Genomic DNA, 17012 nt, shown 5'->3' on the forward strand with positions numbered 1-17012 from the left:
AAACAAGATCTCAAAACCCTTTTTTTAATTTTATTTTAATTATGCATCATTAAGTTGACTTCACAAATAAAAAAGTTAATATATTTTATTTGTTTTAGAAAAACTCCTGGCTGGGCCCCTCTAGAGTCTAGCCTATTAGATTGTGAGATATTTGTGATGGAAAAAATTAGTTATTCTTTCTTTTCTTTTTTATTTATATAATTTAATTTAGTTTTTCTTTTAAAATGTTTTATTTTGTCTTTTTAATTAAAAAAATAGTCAATACTACTTTTTTTTTGTATAAATTGATATTAACTATGTAAATGAAATCAAATAAAAATTTTACATTAAATAGTTTTTTAAAATTAAATTACCAAACTAGACATTAAAAAATAGAGTCAATGGATAATGTAAGTATAAAAGAATTTATAAACATGTGAAACTTTTAGGCAAGTGCTTTTTTTTAAGGAGTGTTTTGCTTATTTTAAAAATTGTTTTATACTAAATTAAAATAATATGAAAAAATGAAATTATTTTTAAAATACTCTAGTTTTTTAATATTAATTTTGTATTGATTTGATTGATTCTTATGAATTTTGAGATGAGTCATGTTTTAAAAGTTAATGGACCAATCACCTATTAGTACACAATTAAATAATTTAATTTACTTGTTTAATCTATATTTATATTATTAATAAAGATATTTTTCTTATTTAGTGTTCATATTTTTTTTTTTGACAATTTTATCCTTATAATCATCTTTCTACAAATTATAATTTTTTATTTTATTTTATAAATTTCATCCCATAATCACCTAGATTTTCAAAAATAACTTACTATTATATATTTAACGTTGTGTTTGATCTAATTAAATTTTTATATATTAAATATGAATTTTTATTTTACACTATAAAGAATTTTTAGACTTTTTTTTTCAATAAAAAAGTTTCTAAGATTTTTTTAATTTTTTTATATAATTTAATTTTTATTTATTATATTTATTTATGAATTTGATTTTAATATTTTTAAAATAAATTATTAATAAATTAAAATAATATTGTACTACAATATAAATTATTTATCAAAAATTTAAAATATAATTTATATGTTTAAAAATTATCTATCATGTGCGTTATGCATAATAAAATACTAGTTTTACTGATGTTATTATCCTTTTTTTAATTTATATATCTAACTTAAAATTTTAGTAGTTTTTCTTAAATATCAATTATAAAAAATAATTTTATATCACAAGTTAGTTTTTATTATAATATATACATATATATAATTTATTTAAAATATTTATTTATTAATTTTTTTATTATAATATATTTTATATATTACAAAAATATTTGTTTATTATAAATTTTAATTATATAAAATAAAATATTATCTTTAACAATTCACAAAAAGCTAAAATACAGTTATAATAAAAAAAATTACAATAAATTAATGATATTTAATATATATAATAAATAATTTCAATTATAGTGGAAGGTTACTCTCAATTATTATTATGTAAAAATATTAAAATATCGACATTAAAGATCGAACTTATATGATTTTTTACATATTATATTATTCTAATATTTATTACTGAATTCATCATAATAATTATCTTATTATTTAATATAACATTAAAAACCAATTGTACTTCTAAATAATTAAGAATGAGATTAAAGGACATGTATTGAAAACTAAATACTAATATATATGGTCCCTTGTCTATAAGGTGACAAGTATATCATTACAACAACTATTTGGATACTTAGGTGAAAGACGAAAAGAAACTTGTATTAATGGTGAATCAACTTTTTTAAAATCAATTGTTTGATTATAATAATAAAAGTTAAAGTGATAGAGAATATGTGTTGGCCACTTTGTTTGTACATATATGGTTATTGAATAAAGTTATAAATATGATTATATTTTTGTTCATTGCGATTGGTTGGTCGAAGAAAAAGTCTATTGGTAAGAATGAAAGTGATAGTCATTAGCTGTCTAGCAAGTAGCATCCCATGCTTAAAAAAAATGAAACCAATTTCAATAGTTAAAGTCCATTGAAAACATCTTATTAGCTGTGAAAAATAAAAGTGTGTTTAGACTTATATATTTTTTTTACCACATGTAATTTCCAGGGACAATCCTATTTAGTATCATTGTGAATGAGATTTTTTTTAAATATTTTAACACATTTATATATACAAGACACAAATTCAATAAATTATTGAAACCAATAATTGTAAAGTAATTTATTTCATTTGTTTTTTTAAAATATTTTAATTTTTAATAAAATTACAAAAAAAAATAATACAGAGTTATCTGTGTCAGTTAAGTTTGTAAACAAATTATTTAATTATTGTAACAAATAAAATGAAAAAGGTTAACTAAAAATAGTTTGTCAACTTTTGGCAATAACTTTCATGATCTTGATTATCGTGAAAACAAACATCTCCATTATTGATATCATAATATTTTGTCATAATTCAAATTACTAAACAATTTTAAATAGTAACATCAAATCAATAAATTTTTTCTATCAATAGAAAAGTAGTAATCCAATATAAAATCAACAAAAAGGGTTTGATTTTATATGATTGGAAGAAATGAGAAAGAGTGTTGTATTGGATACCGAGTCTATATCGTTATATAAAACGACGCGTCGTGTATATAAATGGTTGTAGGTTTTGCTCCATTTTATCTTATATATCCAAAGAGAACAAGTTGAGAGAAAGGACAGATTATATATAGTGCTAGTTGTTAATTAATTATTATAAGGAAAACGATGAGCAGAAAAAAAAATAATGTTCTTAAAAAAATTCCAACGTACGAATTGTCCCACAAGACAGGCGAATCAATTATTTGTCTAGCAAATAGCAATCATGGGCACCATCATTATCGCCATGTTCCCTCTTATATGTTTCATTTTCCAATTTGGTACAATTTTTTACAGTAAATCAGTAGTACAAATGTACAATTTTAGCATCTTTCACTTTGGATAGGTTTGGAGATGTAATTCTGACACATCAACGAGGGTATCACTTATTATTATTATTATTATTATTATTATTATTATTATTATTATTATTGTAACTTTGTAAGTGTTAGAGAATAGTAAGTATATTATTTATATGTTGATTTCGATGTTGAAATGTAGTTTCATGTTGAAAAACTTTAAGATATGAAGATTTCTTATCAATTTTAGTAGTTAGGGGAAATTTTTTAAATAGAGATCTAATTTAATCTCGAGAGAAAGAGTATATAAAATTTATATTTAGAATAGTCTTATAAATTCAAATTATCATAATTCTAGAAAAAATGACTCTAATTCGTGAAGTTAAAACTCATTGTTGGTTTGAGTTGAGGGAATCATGAAATTTAGGAACCTTTTTTCCTTCCTTGGTTAGCTTTAAAATCAAGATAAGGGAAGTTGGAAATTTTTGGAATAGTGAAGTTGTTGCATTGTCGTGATTAATTTCATATCAAGTTGCTACTGAGTTGCATGGTTTGAAGTGTAATGACCTAAATTGGAATTATGAGTTTGGAAGTATGTTGGAATGATAATGGTGGATTGAGTTCTTGTTGTTCATGTTGAATTTGAATACATTTTTGTATTGGTTTCGATATGTATATAGTTGATTTGTAGTGTTGCATGTTTGGGAGTTGTTGAGTTTCATGTGGGATGAACCAAATTTGTGATCTGTATAAGTGCATAATTCACATCATGTTAGGTGTGCCTCTCTAAGGCATCGAGCTTCATTTCAACATGAGACTTTCTATCTTGTCACACCCAGTGCAGGATCGATGGTGCCAAGCGTGATGAGAAACTCATTCAAGTTGGAATGACATTAGACATTATTTGAATAGTGTTGGGTGTGAGAACACTAGGAGGTCTCTAGCTTAGTGACACCAAGCCTTGAAAAAGTGATGTCTAATGTAGCCAAACTAGGACTCTTTATCTAGATGACGTTGGGTGTAAGTGTGATGACATCGGGTATGAGTTAAACAAAGACTCTACCTAAAATGAGACTAAGTGTGACACTTTGTTACGTTAGGCACGAGGTCTCAAGTATCCATGTCAAGTGCGAGTTGTGGAGCATTATGCGTAGGTGAGGCATGGAATTCCCTACTTGGATGGCTCTAGGCATTGGATGTGTGGCATCGAGGGCTGATTGTTGAAGGAACACATGGCATTTGATTGATGAATTGTTGAATATGAGTATAGTAGATTAATCTATAACACGACTTAAGTTGCTTAATGTTAATGTATGATGGTAATTAAAGATGATGAATGAATGAGAGTTGAAAGTAAGTGGAGTCGTATGTTGTAAGTTATATGTTTTGTGTTAGTAGTGTAGTTGTGTGTTGGAAATGTTATATGCAAGTTGTCATGTTACTAAGATGATAAATATCGAGAATGCTTAAAGCATTTAGACATAATTTGTTAAGTTGTGTTGATCAACTTAGGATTAGATAAGAAATTATTTTAAAATTGCATATCCTATTATGTAAATATTGTGTTATGATGTTCCAAGAACGCAACTTTGTTAAAAACCTTTGTTGAGAAGTTAACCCTTTGAGAGGGTAATTGAGTCCCCTTCTAGCACTTCAGTTGGTGTCGTGTGTGGGTAAGATTAAGATACACGTGTATAAAATGACAATAGTATAGGGGCTAACTTGAGTTATATTAATTAAAAGTGACAAACTGAGTAAAGTACGGAGTTGGAAACTTAATTCCTAACCGATTATCAAAGGGCGTAATATTTAGAGGGTAGTCAGTGAACTAATCACATAGAAAACTTAGTTAAGTTAGTTAATATCATAGTAAACTTATACCTAACTATTATACCCTGACAATAGTATTAAACTTTCTTGTTTAAGTGACGACATCTAAGAAATTAAATTATTGTGTTGTGGATTGATATTCAAGTTGTTATTAATCTAACAAGTCCAAAAAGATCACTTTATTGTTGGTTCAATAAGATCAAACCACTTAAATTACTCACCCTATATTATAGGAGATTTCTTAATTGAAGTGCATAACAATACATGTAGTGTTGTATTACATATGTTGTGTTATTATGATAAAAAAAATAAAAGAGTTGTTTATATAGTTATGTTTCAATTGATATTTTGAGGTGTTAATATCCTAAAGTTATCAACGTATCATTAGGGGTGTGCAAAAAATCCAAATTGATCCGAACCGATCCATAACCGATCTGATCCATATTGAAAAATCCGATCCATTTTGAAAAAAAGTCCAAACCGAACCACTTTATAAAACCGGTTCAGGTATCCGATCCATTTTTACAAAGTGGATCGGTTCGGTTCGGTTTGGTTTTCTAAAAAAACTGATCCATATATGAGTAAAAAAGTGAATAACTGCACCGCACCGAACCGATCTAATTTCAAAAAAACCGATCCATATTTTAAAAAAACCAAACCGATCCACTTTATAAAAAATGGATCGGTTAACCGATCCACTTTTATAAAACGGTCAGGTTCGGTTTGGATTGGTTTTTTGAAAAAACCGATCCATGAACACCCCTACGTATCGTGTATATTTATGTTTCATGACAATGTATTTAGAAAATATAAATTAATTGAATAAAACATATATGACTTTATTCAGTGTGGTGGTAAATTTTTTATTTTTTATTTTCAAAATTAACTTTAAAAACAAAATTTGTTTAGACAAAAAAGAGTTGAAATGAATTAAAAATAAATAAATTTTATTTTTATCCTCTTCTAATATTTATTCCGTAATTTTGGATTTCACAATTTTTATCTCAGCTAAAATATCCACACATTGAGCATTAAAATTATGTTAGTCTTAACATTAATCTGATGATATTTGCACTTCTATTTTTATTTAATCTCAAAGTGATAAAATACAGTAAAAATAAGAATTAAAAGTATAAATTTAAGTATTAATTATTGAATATAAGTTCATAATCATTGGTTTATGTGCAATTGCTAATAAGTTGACAATATGATTGAATTATTTGAATTACAGTGCAGAAAAAAAAACACAACATGAAAAAAAATGTACACCAATTGTTTTACACTGTACTAATTACCGATAAAATCGAGAGAAAACAAGGTGGTGAAGAACCAATATATCTATGGAATTCATTAATTGCCAAATCTTTTGAACACAGATAAAATGTCTTCAAACAAAAAGTATAACAGCATCCTAACAGTACAACCGCGTTAAAATTCTAGTCCTAACATCTCAATCCATTCAATAACAGATTAAACTTCAGGTTTTGTTTCTTCTTCATCCTCTTCTATCTTCGGAGCCAAATAGAACCGAACATAACCCATCTCAGCAATTTTGTACTCAACCACTACCGGAAGCTCATTTGACAGACTAATTGTAACTATATTAGACAATGGTGTTGCCTTGGTGAAAGAGTTCATGTATCGCAGTGCAAACGTCAAGGACACAGGCTCATTCATCTCAATCACTGTAGCTTCCTCAGGCTGAAACATTAACCCACAAAAAGAAAATTTAAAAATTGTGCAACACTGTACTTTACATAAGAAAATACAGAACAAAAACATGTACAGTGAAGTATCAAGTTAAAATTAATATATTGGCGACAAAGAATGCGAACTATCACGTTAAAAAGCATGTACAATGTACAGTTCTCACCTTGTCCACAGAAGTATTCTGCCTGCAAACTATATTTGCAATTCCAATATCTCCTTTCGTAGTAAACTTGACACCCTCTTTACTCACAGAAATAACAACTTCAACATACACCACAAAACAACCAACGTTTATTAGCATAGCCTTCTAAACAAAAATAAACTCCTGAAACTGAGAAGCAAAACTAATTACCAGTGTCACCAATGGTACTGAGATCCCTGCAAATCCTAGCAAACTCAGACGATGGCATCTTAACAATAGCATGATACTCTGCCTCCGGAATCCCAAGATGCTCACTATCAATACTCATCAGCTTCATTTCAAAATCAGAAATCTTATCTTGAGCTGTAAGACAAATCCCCAAAACAAAAGTCAAACAAAAATTCTAAAATTAGTAGTTTCTTTTTATAAGAAAGATGAGAAAGATTACAAAATTAATTACAATGGAAATCAAACTTAAGTCTCTATATTTCAAACTACTCCAACCTTTTTTCTCCTAACCATTAAACTAACTAACTCTGAAGGTGTAAAAAAAGCCAGCAATATTTTCTAAACACCACATCTGTGCAAAAGCATCATTAGTATTTTTCCTTTTTCTATATCTATCCTTTTTTGTCAAATCATGTTAACAACCACATCGCACTTCTGTCTTATTATCTTTGTCAATACCTCATTTTCTTTATATAAATTTTAAAACCTAATAATAAAATGTATCAAACACAAATCAGGCATTGACCTATAAACAAAACACCAAAACCCTAAAAATCAGGCAATCATGAACCAAATAACCCCTATTTAAACCTATAAACATCGATGCTTCAACAAAATCCACATTCCTCTGGAAAACCCTAAAATCCCGAAGGCAAATCGCATTTCTGTCACAGAACATTAGAAAACAACTTCTTCAAACTAGTAATCGAGAATCAAACACAAGAATAATCAAGACACAAACCATAAAAGCAGAACAAATCGCATAAACCCTAAAAAATAAAACTCGGTTAAAAATTCGAAAAGCAGAAGAAAGCGTTGAAGGAAGTGAAACGCACTAGGGCTTTCAAACATGAAAGTGACAGTATCTCCGCCGTCGTCAGCTTTTATAGTGATGATATCGTCGTTGCCAGCGCACTTGAACATCTTAGCCATGTTGCTGAGGTTCATGCCCATAGAGATGTTGCGGTCGCAGCGGTAGTGCTCGAAGCCCTCCGATCGGAGAAGCAAGGCAACGAGTGCCACGTGGCTGGAGTCCATGGCCTGAAGGGAGAAGCCGGTGGAAGAGCAATCGAAGTTGGCGTCATTGACGAGATCCTTGATGCCATCGAGAACCTTCTTGAAAAGGGAACCTTGCACGAGACGGAGTTCCAACATCGCGAGTCGAGAGTGTGGTTCGGTTAGGGTTAGGTTCAGGGTTCCGCGCGCGTTTGGAGTTTGAAAATGAAAAGTGAAAGAATAGCAGGAGAAGGATTTTATAGGGGAAGGTTCGGTTTTTGAATAATTGATATCACCCGCCACCACGAGGTTTTTCGCAAGGTTTGGAAGGAACGTCTGAGAAAAAAAAAATGTTCTCTCATTTTAGGATTATAGTGAGGATTTTGATAACTATATTTTTATTAACTAATAATACAATTTTAAATTTATATATATATATATATATTTATATTTATATTTATATTTATATTTAATATTATTTTTTAGAAAATTATTTTTTTAAAAAAAGTATTTATGTTAGACATAAAATATACTTTTAAAAAGTACATTACTTAATTTGGAAAATATATTTTTTGAAAGACAAAAATATACTTTAGAAAAATAAAAATAAAAATAAAAATAAAAATAAAAATAAAAATAAAAATAAAAATAAAAATAAAAATAAAAATAAAAATAAAAATAAAAATAAAAATAAAAATAAAAATAAAAATAAAAATAAAAATAAAAATAAAAATAAAAATAAAAATAAAAATAAAAATAAAAATAAAAATAAAAATAAAAATAAAAATAAAAATAAAAATAAAAATAAAAATAAAAATAAAAATAAAAATAAAAATAAAAAAGTGCCCGTTCTGGACCTGAAAAAAGCTAGAAATCGGAACGGGCTGTTCTAAACCGGAACGCCCCGTTCCGAATAAAACTAATCTAGAACGCCCCGTTGTAAAAAAGAGAACAGGGCGTTCCACTTGAATCTAATAGCAGAACGGGCCGTTCTCCTTTCAGAACGGGCCGTTCTCCTTTCAGAACGGGCCGTTCTCCTTTCAGAACGGGCGTTCTGATACCAGAACGGGCTGTTCCAGACGGAGAACGGCCGTTCCACATGCAGAACGGGCCGTTCCAGACGCAGAACGGGCCGTTCTGATACCAGAACGGGCCGTTCCGCCTCTGTTGCCTATAAAAAGGGTCATTCCCCCTCAAAATCTTCATTGACTTCTCCAAAAACCCCTCACTTTCTCTAGAGCATTTTTCGGCATTTTTCATTCATTATCATGCATAGAGGTAATTCTTCCCATGGCAGAGGCAAGAGGCTTCGCATATTATCCCAATTGCAGCGGCCAGTTGCGCAACCATCACTGCCGGTTCCCGGACCACCCTCCATGAGTGACGCGCAACTCAGACGGAGACACCGTTTGAACAGCTTTGAGTTCGAGTTTGCACGACAGATTGACCTCCCCATCCTCGAGCAGGTAGGCCTCTTGGAGAAGGTCCAGGACTATTTAGCGGCTATCGGATGGGAGTTTCTCTTGGAGCCACTCGGTCAAGCTTATCGGGTTGCCACGATCGACTTCTTGGCATCTGCTAGGATGTATACGGTCACAGCACCAGAGGGGCCAAACGTACAGATGGTCCTATTTTGGGTAGGTGGAGTTCGCCATAACATCACGTTAGCCGAGTTCAACCGGATAGCCGGTTTTGTCCCAGAGGAGCTGCTGGCGACCTCGGAGTACTCAGAGATGCTCCTCTTCCCCTCTACCGAGATCTCCATAGACGATATGTGGCAGGAGCTCACCGGCGAGGCGGTCATGCCAAGGAACGCCAAAGCTTCAAGGATCAGAGACCCGGCACTCCGTGTGGTCCACAAGTTGATGACGGGGACCATCCATGGACGATACCAGAGCGTAGGTTCTGTCACACAAAGGGATCTTTTTCCTCTATACTGCATGACCCAGGGGATTCAATGCAATCCCGGAGCTTTCTTTCTTCGCCATGTGCAGGACTATGGAGAGAGATCAGGTACAGTGAGCCGCACCGGATATATAGTGGTTGGATCGATGCTTGCCCGAGTCATTGAGCACTACAGAGTTGTCGACATTGACTCAGAGACTGGCCCAGACCCTCGCCCCATTGATGCACTCACCCTCAGATCCATGGGCGTCATCGAGCTCACTCCTGGAGGGTATGTAGTCGTAGAGGAGCTCAATTACGATGACATAATATTTGACGACATGACAGAGATGCAGCCACAGCAGCAACAGATAACTCAGCGTCAGTCGCAGTCAGAGCAGCCCACACACCCATTGTTGCATGTAAGGGCAGATATCGAGGCCCTCCGCAAGCAGATGGCTAGCCTCGACAGCCGTTTCACTAGCATGCAGGAGGAGATGCGTCAGCAGCATCATCAGCAGCAGCAGTGGCACGAGCAGATGATGGCTTGGCTTCAAAGGCGATTCCCAGATCCTCCTGCCAAGAGTTAGGCTAGTGATAGGATATTTCTATTTTGTATTGTATGTTTCTCTCAGTATTTGTACCCCAAAAGGCATATCTTATCTATGATATTATCTTTTATGAGCTCACATATATGTCCATTTCAAATACATGCATGCATAAGATACAAAGGAGATAAAAAGCAAAAAAAAAACAACAATGTGAGAAAAAGGCAAAGCTTCCACATTCATAAAAAGTCAAAGCTACAAGACAAAAAAAAAGTTCTACAAATCCTTTTTATTTTTGTTTTGATAATTCCCTCTCGTGACTCATTTAGGAGTCCTAATTTTATGCTTAAGTAGTTCATCAAATATAAGTGTTAAATCATAACTTTAAGTCAACAGAAAGTGTTTATTATCAATCTCTATAATAACTATTTACTTTTTTAGTAATGTGTGTGTGTGTGTATATATATATGTGTGTGTGTGTGTGTGTGTGTATGTATGTATATATAGTTAGTTAATTTAATAAACTAAAATAATTTATAGATAAAAAGTTATTAATATAAACGAATAGTTATTTTTAAATGGTTAAAATAAAATAAGATACACATATAACTCTTTAAATGGTCATGAAGCTATTAAGTATTATCATTGATTATTGTAGACACTTAATTTCATCCGGACCTTAAGCATGGACTTCTATTTTGAGAATAAAAGGAGCTTTCAAGCATGAAAATGACAGGGTACGACAATAGAAGGCCTAAAACCCAACAAAGTTGATTTAGTAACCCAAAATGAGCTGTTCCCAAGCCAGAACTGCCCGTTCCCAAATTGGAACAGACTCTTTTCAAGTTGGAACGACTTGTTCCCAACGTGTAACGGGTCGTTCCTAAACTGGAACGGGCCATTTCAGACTATCAAAAAGGGCCTAAAACCCTAGTCTGGAACGGGTCGTTCCAACATAGACAATTATGTGTTAAACTCAACCCTAGAACGGGTCGTTCTGGTTTAAGAACAAGTCGTTCTAGATACGAATTTAGCACATAACAAAAGGATCTAGAACGAGCTGTTCCAGATCTGGAACGGGTCATTCTGATCACTTGACTCACTTCTGATGTTTATAAATAGCAGTCTCAAGCACAATTCCCGGGGCCGGAAAAATTCACCTGGAATTCCATAAATCTCAAAAAAAAAATCTCTCTTTGTATTTCTTAAGATCTGTGAAACATTTTTGTAGTGTAAAAGGTTGCCAAAAAGCACCTATCATCATATTTGAAGGTTCAATACAACTTGTTTATGACGTATTTCAATCAATCTTTTTTTTTTTAATTTCTCATCTTTAATAGGTATTATCATGCTAAAAACAATCATGTAGACGTCTTAAGAGCAACCGCGTAATTTAAATTTCAAACATGTGAATAACCATTAATAAAGGAGATTAAATATTTAATTTGTTAATTCCTATTATGTTAACTTCATCACAAGGGTACCAATTAAGGGCGTCATGGGGGTGCTTAATACCTTATCCACACGTAACCGACTCCCGAATCTAATTTTGATTATTGAGGCCATGATTGGATCTTTTTTTAAAAATCTTTTTTCTTTCAATATTTTGAGCAAAACATTGGTATCGACTCCTAAGAACCTCTTTTCAAAAATCATTAATTAGAAATTAATTTGGTTCCCAGACATTTCTTAATCGATGAGATTTTCGATCAGATATCTAATCTATGGGTCGCAAAAACCAGAATTTTTTGGGTTGCGACAACTATAACTTAAATTCACATTTTTTTAAATTTCTATTCCTCAATACAGTAACTACTACATATAGAGATTTGTGATTAAATGAATATAAAATCATCTCATACTGTTAATACATATAATACTTATTATAATATGATTGCACATTGAAATGAGTTTCTTTATTATTTTTTATACAAAAATATCAATATTGAATTAAAAAACACAAGCTTTCAATTGATGATAATGGAGCGAGGTGGCACGGTTGTAATCTTTTCATTATTTTGTTACATGTTAAAAGAAAATTCATTTTATAACTACTTCACATTAGTACGGCTATATGCAGATATTTATAAGCATGTATCTTCATTTATTAAAATATAAATTTGTAAATATAAACAAAAATAAATTACGAGTAAATAGTTATGAAACATATATTTTCACTGAAATATATAATTTTAAAACATATTTTGACTATAAACAATTTGTTTTTAAATATATGTATTTTAAAAATAAATTAAAGCAATGTGCTTTACATATATATATATAAGTATTTTAGTATTTTTATAATAAAAGTATATACAGATACAAGTACTTTATTATCTACTCTTCCTCGTTAATAAGCAGGTAGAGAAAAAATCACGATGTTTTATATAAGTACATTTTATATTTTGTTAAATATGATTAATAAGAATTATATTTTGCTCTTAAAACTATATACGTGCTCGTAAGATTTATTGGTATCTTAGTTAATTAGTTTATATACATTAGAGGGTCAAATTCAATATGTAAAATTTAATATTATAATTATTTATAATTAAAATGAGAAAATTATTCACATCACATAATCAAGGTAATAATGTTTGTAACAAAAAAAAATGACATTGTAACAAATAAATCATGGTAATAATATAATATATATGATCGCAACCAAATTAAATAAATTTATCAATAGAATAACAATTAATAGACCTAAATATATTAATTATTGATATAATATATTTAAATAATTAAAATAATATATATATATATATATATATATATATTTTGTTTTGATATATTTCAAGACATAATCAATGTTGTCACAAGATTATGAAATATATTAAGATTAGATAGGAGATAATTAATTTAAATTAGTGTAAAAAGTAAAAGAGGTAAAGTTAATTTATTGTCGAAGAAAACTCCTATGAGAATTAAAATGAGAAAGACATAATAATTTGAGTCAGAAAATAGATGGAGAAATCAGTGAAAAGATAAAGAAAATAGAAAAGAGATGAAGAAATCTAAATTAGTAGGAAAAGGTAATTTTATGAGAATTTTTGTTTAAATAATATTTGCATAGAAAGATAATATAGTCCAACCTTTTAGGGGTGTAACTTGTAAGTCATGACATCCTTTAAAGATAATGTCTCAATGATTTCATTTTGTGAAGTGACATTTCATATAGTCTCCCATTGGTTATAACCATTTATCACTCAAAACTCTTTATAGGTTGTCATTTTTTAAATGTTAGACCATCTTTAAGAATTGTTCACATAAAAATACAAGATTATTCAAATTATAAACTTTTCAAAATGTTACATATTCCTAAATTGTTCAAAGTCAAACACAATTAACCATAAAATTCTTATGTAATGAGTTACCAAAAAATAAATGCACATTGTTTATATATTTAATACAAAATAATTTTTTTAAGTCATCATCAATTGCATAGTCTCTCACCTATATAGATCATTTGATTCTTCTTTTTTCTAGTGTATTTAAGGTGTTACATAAACAGATTGATTTTAGTTATGTTTGAATGAATTTACTAGTCTACTTGATCAAAATTTAACGAGTTTAATTGTATTGAGTTATGCCTCGTTTTTTAAAATTCAACCTAATCTAAGCTAATCATGAATGCCAATAGATTGAATTTGACTAGGTCAATCGAGTCAATATAATTAAATTTATTTTTTTTATAAAAATTTAAATGTTTTATAATAAATGTAAATAATTTTATATATTGTTGCAAATACAACGTTATCAATCCATAAAACAAATAATGGTATGAACTAAAATTTAAAATAATTTTGTGGATTTGCTACATTAATATCACACCTCAAATAAAAAACATTAGTATAAAATAAAATTTAAAATAAATATATTATATTGTTTCAATACTATTAATCAAAAAACATAAAACCTATTATAGAGCAAAAGTAATAGTGAATATTGTACTGAACAAGTAATCACATTAAATTATTATTATATTATGTTATTATATATGACTATGTCAAATTGCAAAATAAAAAAATACAAAATTTATTATTCGATTTATATAGTGTCAAATTTTTAAACAAGTCGAGTCGGGTTTAACCTAAACACACAAAATTTTGTTCTAAACTCATTTTAGCAAGTTTAGATCAATTTGAATTTACAGGTTACTCATACCTTTTTACATCCACCTTTATCTATTAGAAAAAAATTTAAACATGAGAAAGTAAGGAGAATAAAACTCTCACAATTTTGATAGTTATTTTAAATTATAGAAGATATTTTTTATGAATCACGAAAAAGTATATTTATAAGAGTATTTTTTTCTTCACATGATAATCATTTATTTCATTTGAAAGACATGTTTTTCTTTTGAAATAAATCATCTCTAATGCTTTAAATATCCATGTGTGGCATTAGAAATTTAATTCACATATAAAACGTGCCCATAAAATTAAAAATTTACTTATTTTTTTATTATTTTTAATTGTTATGTCGACTATAATTATAATAATATATAAAGATAATAGGTTGTTTTTTATACACAACCTCTTGAACTATTTTTTCCTTTTAATAACTACCTATAAACCCCTTTGTATTACTATCATTTTATTAAATTGTTATTATTATTTTTTACTTCTATGTAAAACTCTAATTAATCACTCTTTTAATTTTTTTTTATATAAACAGAGAAACATAATGCCTTTTCCTATTAATAATTAACAAGTGTGTTTTGTTCCTTATTGTATTGTGACTAAGGATGTTTGACACAATGGGACCAAATTATTATATTTCATGTTACTTTAAAAAAAAACTTGTAAAACTATTTTTAAATAAAAACATGATGACACTAAATTATACCTGGATAGGGATAAGTGATAAAGAATACAAAGTGTTTTGTATTATTATGTCTTGACAAGAATGTAACGAGTTTAAACACACTAAATTAATTTATATAAGTTATAATGAAAGTTGAGATTGTTTAGATGATTAAGCCACCAACCTTGCATAACTTACCAACTTAGTAGGTTGGAAGTGGGTGAAACGAGTTGACCCATAAATTTATTTTTTATATATAAAAAATATTTTTAGGCTATACTTTAGACAAGAGAGAGAAAGCATTTTATTTTTGTTTAAAAGTTTGTTTAGTTTTCTTCTACTATTACATGATGAGCCTTTATCTCACAATTTTTTTTCCTTTTATTATCTTTGCCTTGCCATGATGTGAATTTTGGAATCTTTACCATTTGTATAAATTATCAATTAATCAAGTTTTGTTGTCTACCTAAATATCTATCTTTTAACTCTACATTTAATGCCCAATAATTGAGTTGGTGTGTAATTTATTTAACACTTCAAAGATTTTTTAGAGTCTTTATGTTTTGTTTGATGTTTTTTGTTTCAATAGTGCACCATCTATTTGCCAGTAAACATTTTTTGTCTTTAGTAACCATAGTAGTCAAATGTGACTTTTAGCCATATGGAGCAAGTACATGTTGCTATTTAAAAATTGTTGCACCTCAATCTAGTAAAATAGACAAAGTAAACGTGATATTGATCCTATAGTGATTTTGCACCCATGATATTAAAAGCTCATGATATCTCTAAAATACTTTTGTTTTGTGATTGTTAATAGAGTATTTTGTGAATTTAACATTTTTTTTAAAAGTGAGCAAACATGTTAATACAATAGGTTATTATTATTTTTTAAACGTGTTTACATTGTTACTTATTCTTTATTTGTTGGGTTTCAAACATAAACAACCCTATGTAACTAAACTTTACCTACTAATAACATCAGGGTCTCTTATCTTTCAATTTTTATTTGTATCATTCATACACCTCATGTCATGGCCTTATAAGGAGCTCAATATGTCTTTAGCATTGCCCTATTCTATTGGTGTTGACCTTGTACTTAAAGATTATGATTTTATGTACTACAAGTTCTAATTAATCAATTCTTTGACTTTTTATCCACTGCACTACAAACTTAAAAAAAAATAAAAAAAATAAAAATAAATATTATATTATAATTTTTATGAATAAAAAAAATATAATAACTTTTAAAATGATCTCATGCATTGATATTATTGTTTTTTCTATTTGTAAATATTCCTTATGCATAATGTATGTCACTCACTTCACATACTTTTGTAGTACTTGTGTTTCCATGTTTATCTTTTCTGTTTATGTTTGTAATATGATCATCATGCTCGTATCGTCATAATATATGGCGTGTTGAGAGATTAGTTAGTGTCTTCATCTATACGAGGTCTACATCGATAAACTGCAATATGTTTGGTTAAATTTAAATAAATATATTTGTTCTATTTTCAAAATTAATGCACAAGTTAGTTCAATATATTTATCTCATTTTTTTAAAAAGGAAAAAATTGTATTTACCTAATCTAGGTTTATAAAAGTTTGAACTATTTTAAAGAAAATCTACTTAATAATAACAAAATTTGAAAATATTGTCTCACTTAGCCTAATTAGTCTAAGTTCCCAAAAAGCCAATGAGTATATAACTTCAAAACATAATAACAAAAACTTAATAGTATAAAATATATAATATATATCAATATATAATTGATACAAAATGGAATTTGTTTCAAATCTTTAAAATAATATTTCAAATTTACATGTTGTAAAATAAAAAATGATTAAAAAAATTATACTAAAAATAAATAATTAAATTCTTTAATAAATAGTTATCAATAAAACTGGTAATCACTATATACTAATAATAT

At 28.8% G+C, this 17012-nt stretch overlaps 1 protein-coding gene across 1 annotated transcript; it reads right to left on the reverse strand.

Moving 5' to 3' along the window:
* Positions 1–6086: 6086 nt before the first annotated feature.
* On the reverse strand, positions 6087–8182 carry LOC109804132 (DNA sliding clamp PCNA). Its single transcript, XM_020365912.3, has 4 exons — positions 7681–8182; positions 6827–6979; positions 6638–6735; positions 6087–6465 (listed from the first exon to the last, which is right to left on the reverse strand). The coding sequence occupies exons 1-4, from the start codon at positions 7997–7999 to the stop codon at positions 6235–6237; spliced, it is 801 nt and encodes a 266-aa protein (XP_020221501.1). The 5' UTR covers positions 8000–8182; the 3' UTR covers positions 6087–6234.
* Between the last annotated feature and the right edge of the window lie 8830 nt (positions 8183–17012).

Source organism: Cajanus cajan, chromosome 1 (assembly GCF_000230855.2).
Source record: "Cajanus cajan strain Asha chromosome 1, NIPB_CcT2T_4, whole genome shotgun sequence".
NCBI lineage: Eukaryota > Viridiplantae > Streptophyta > Magnoliopsida > Fabales > Fabaceae > Cajanus > Cajanus cajan.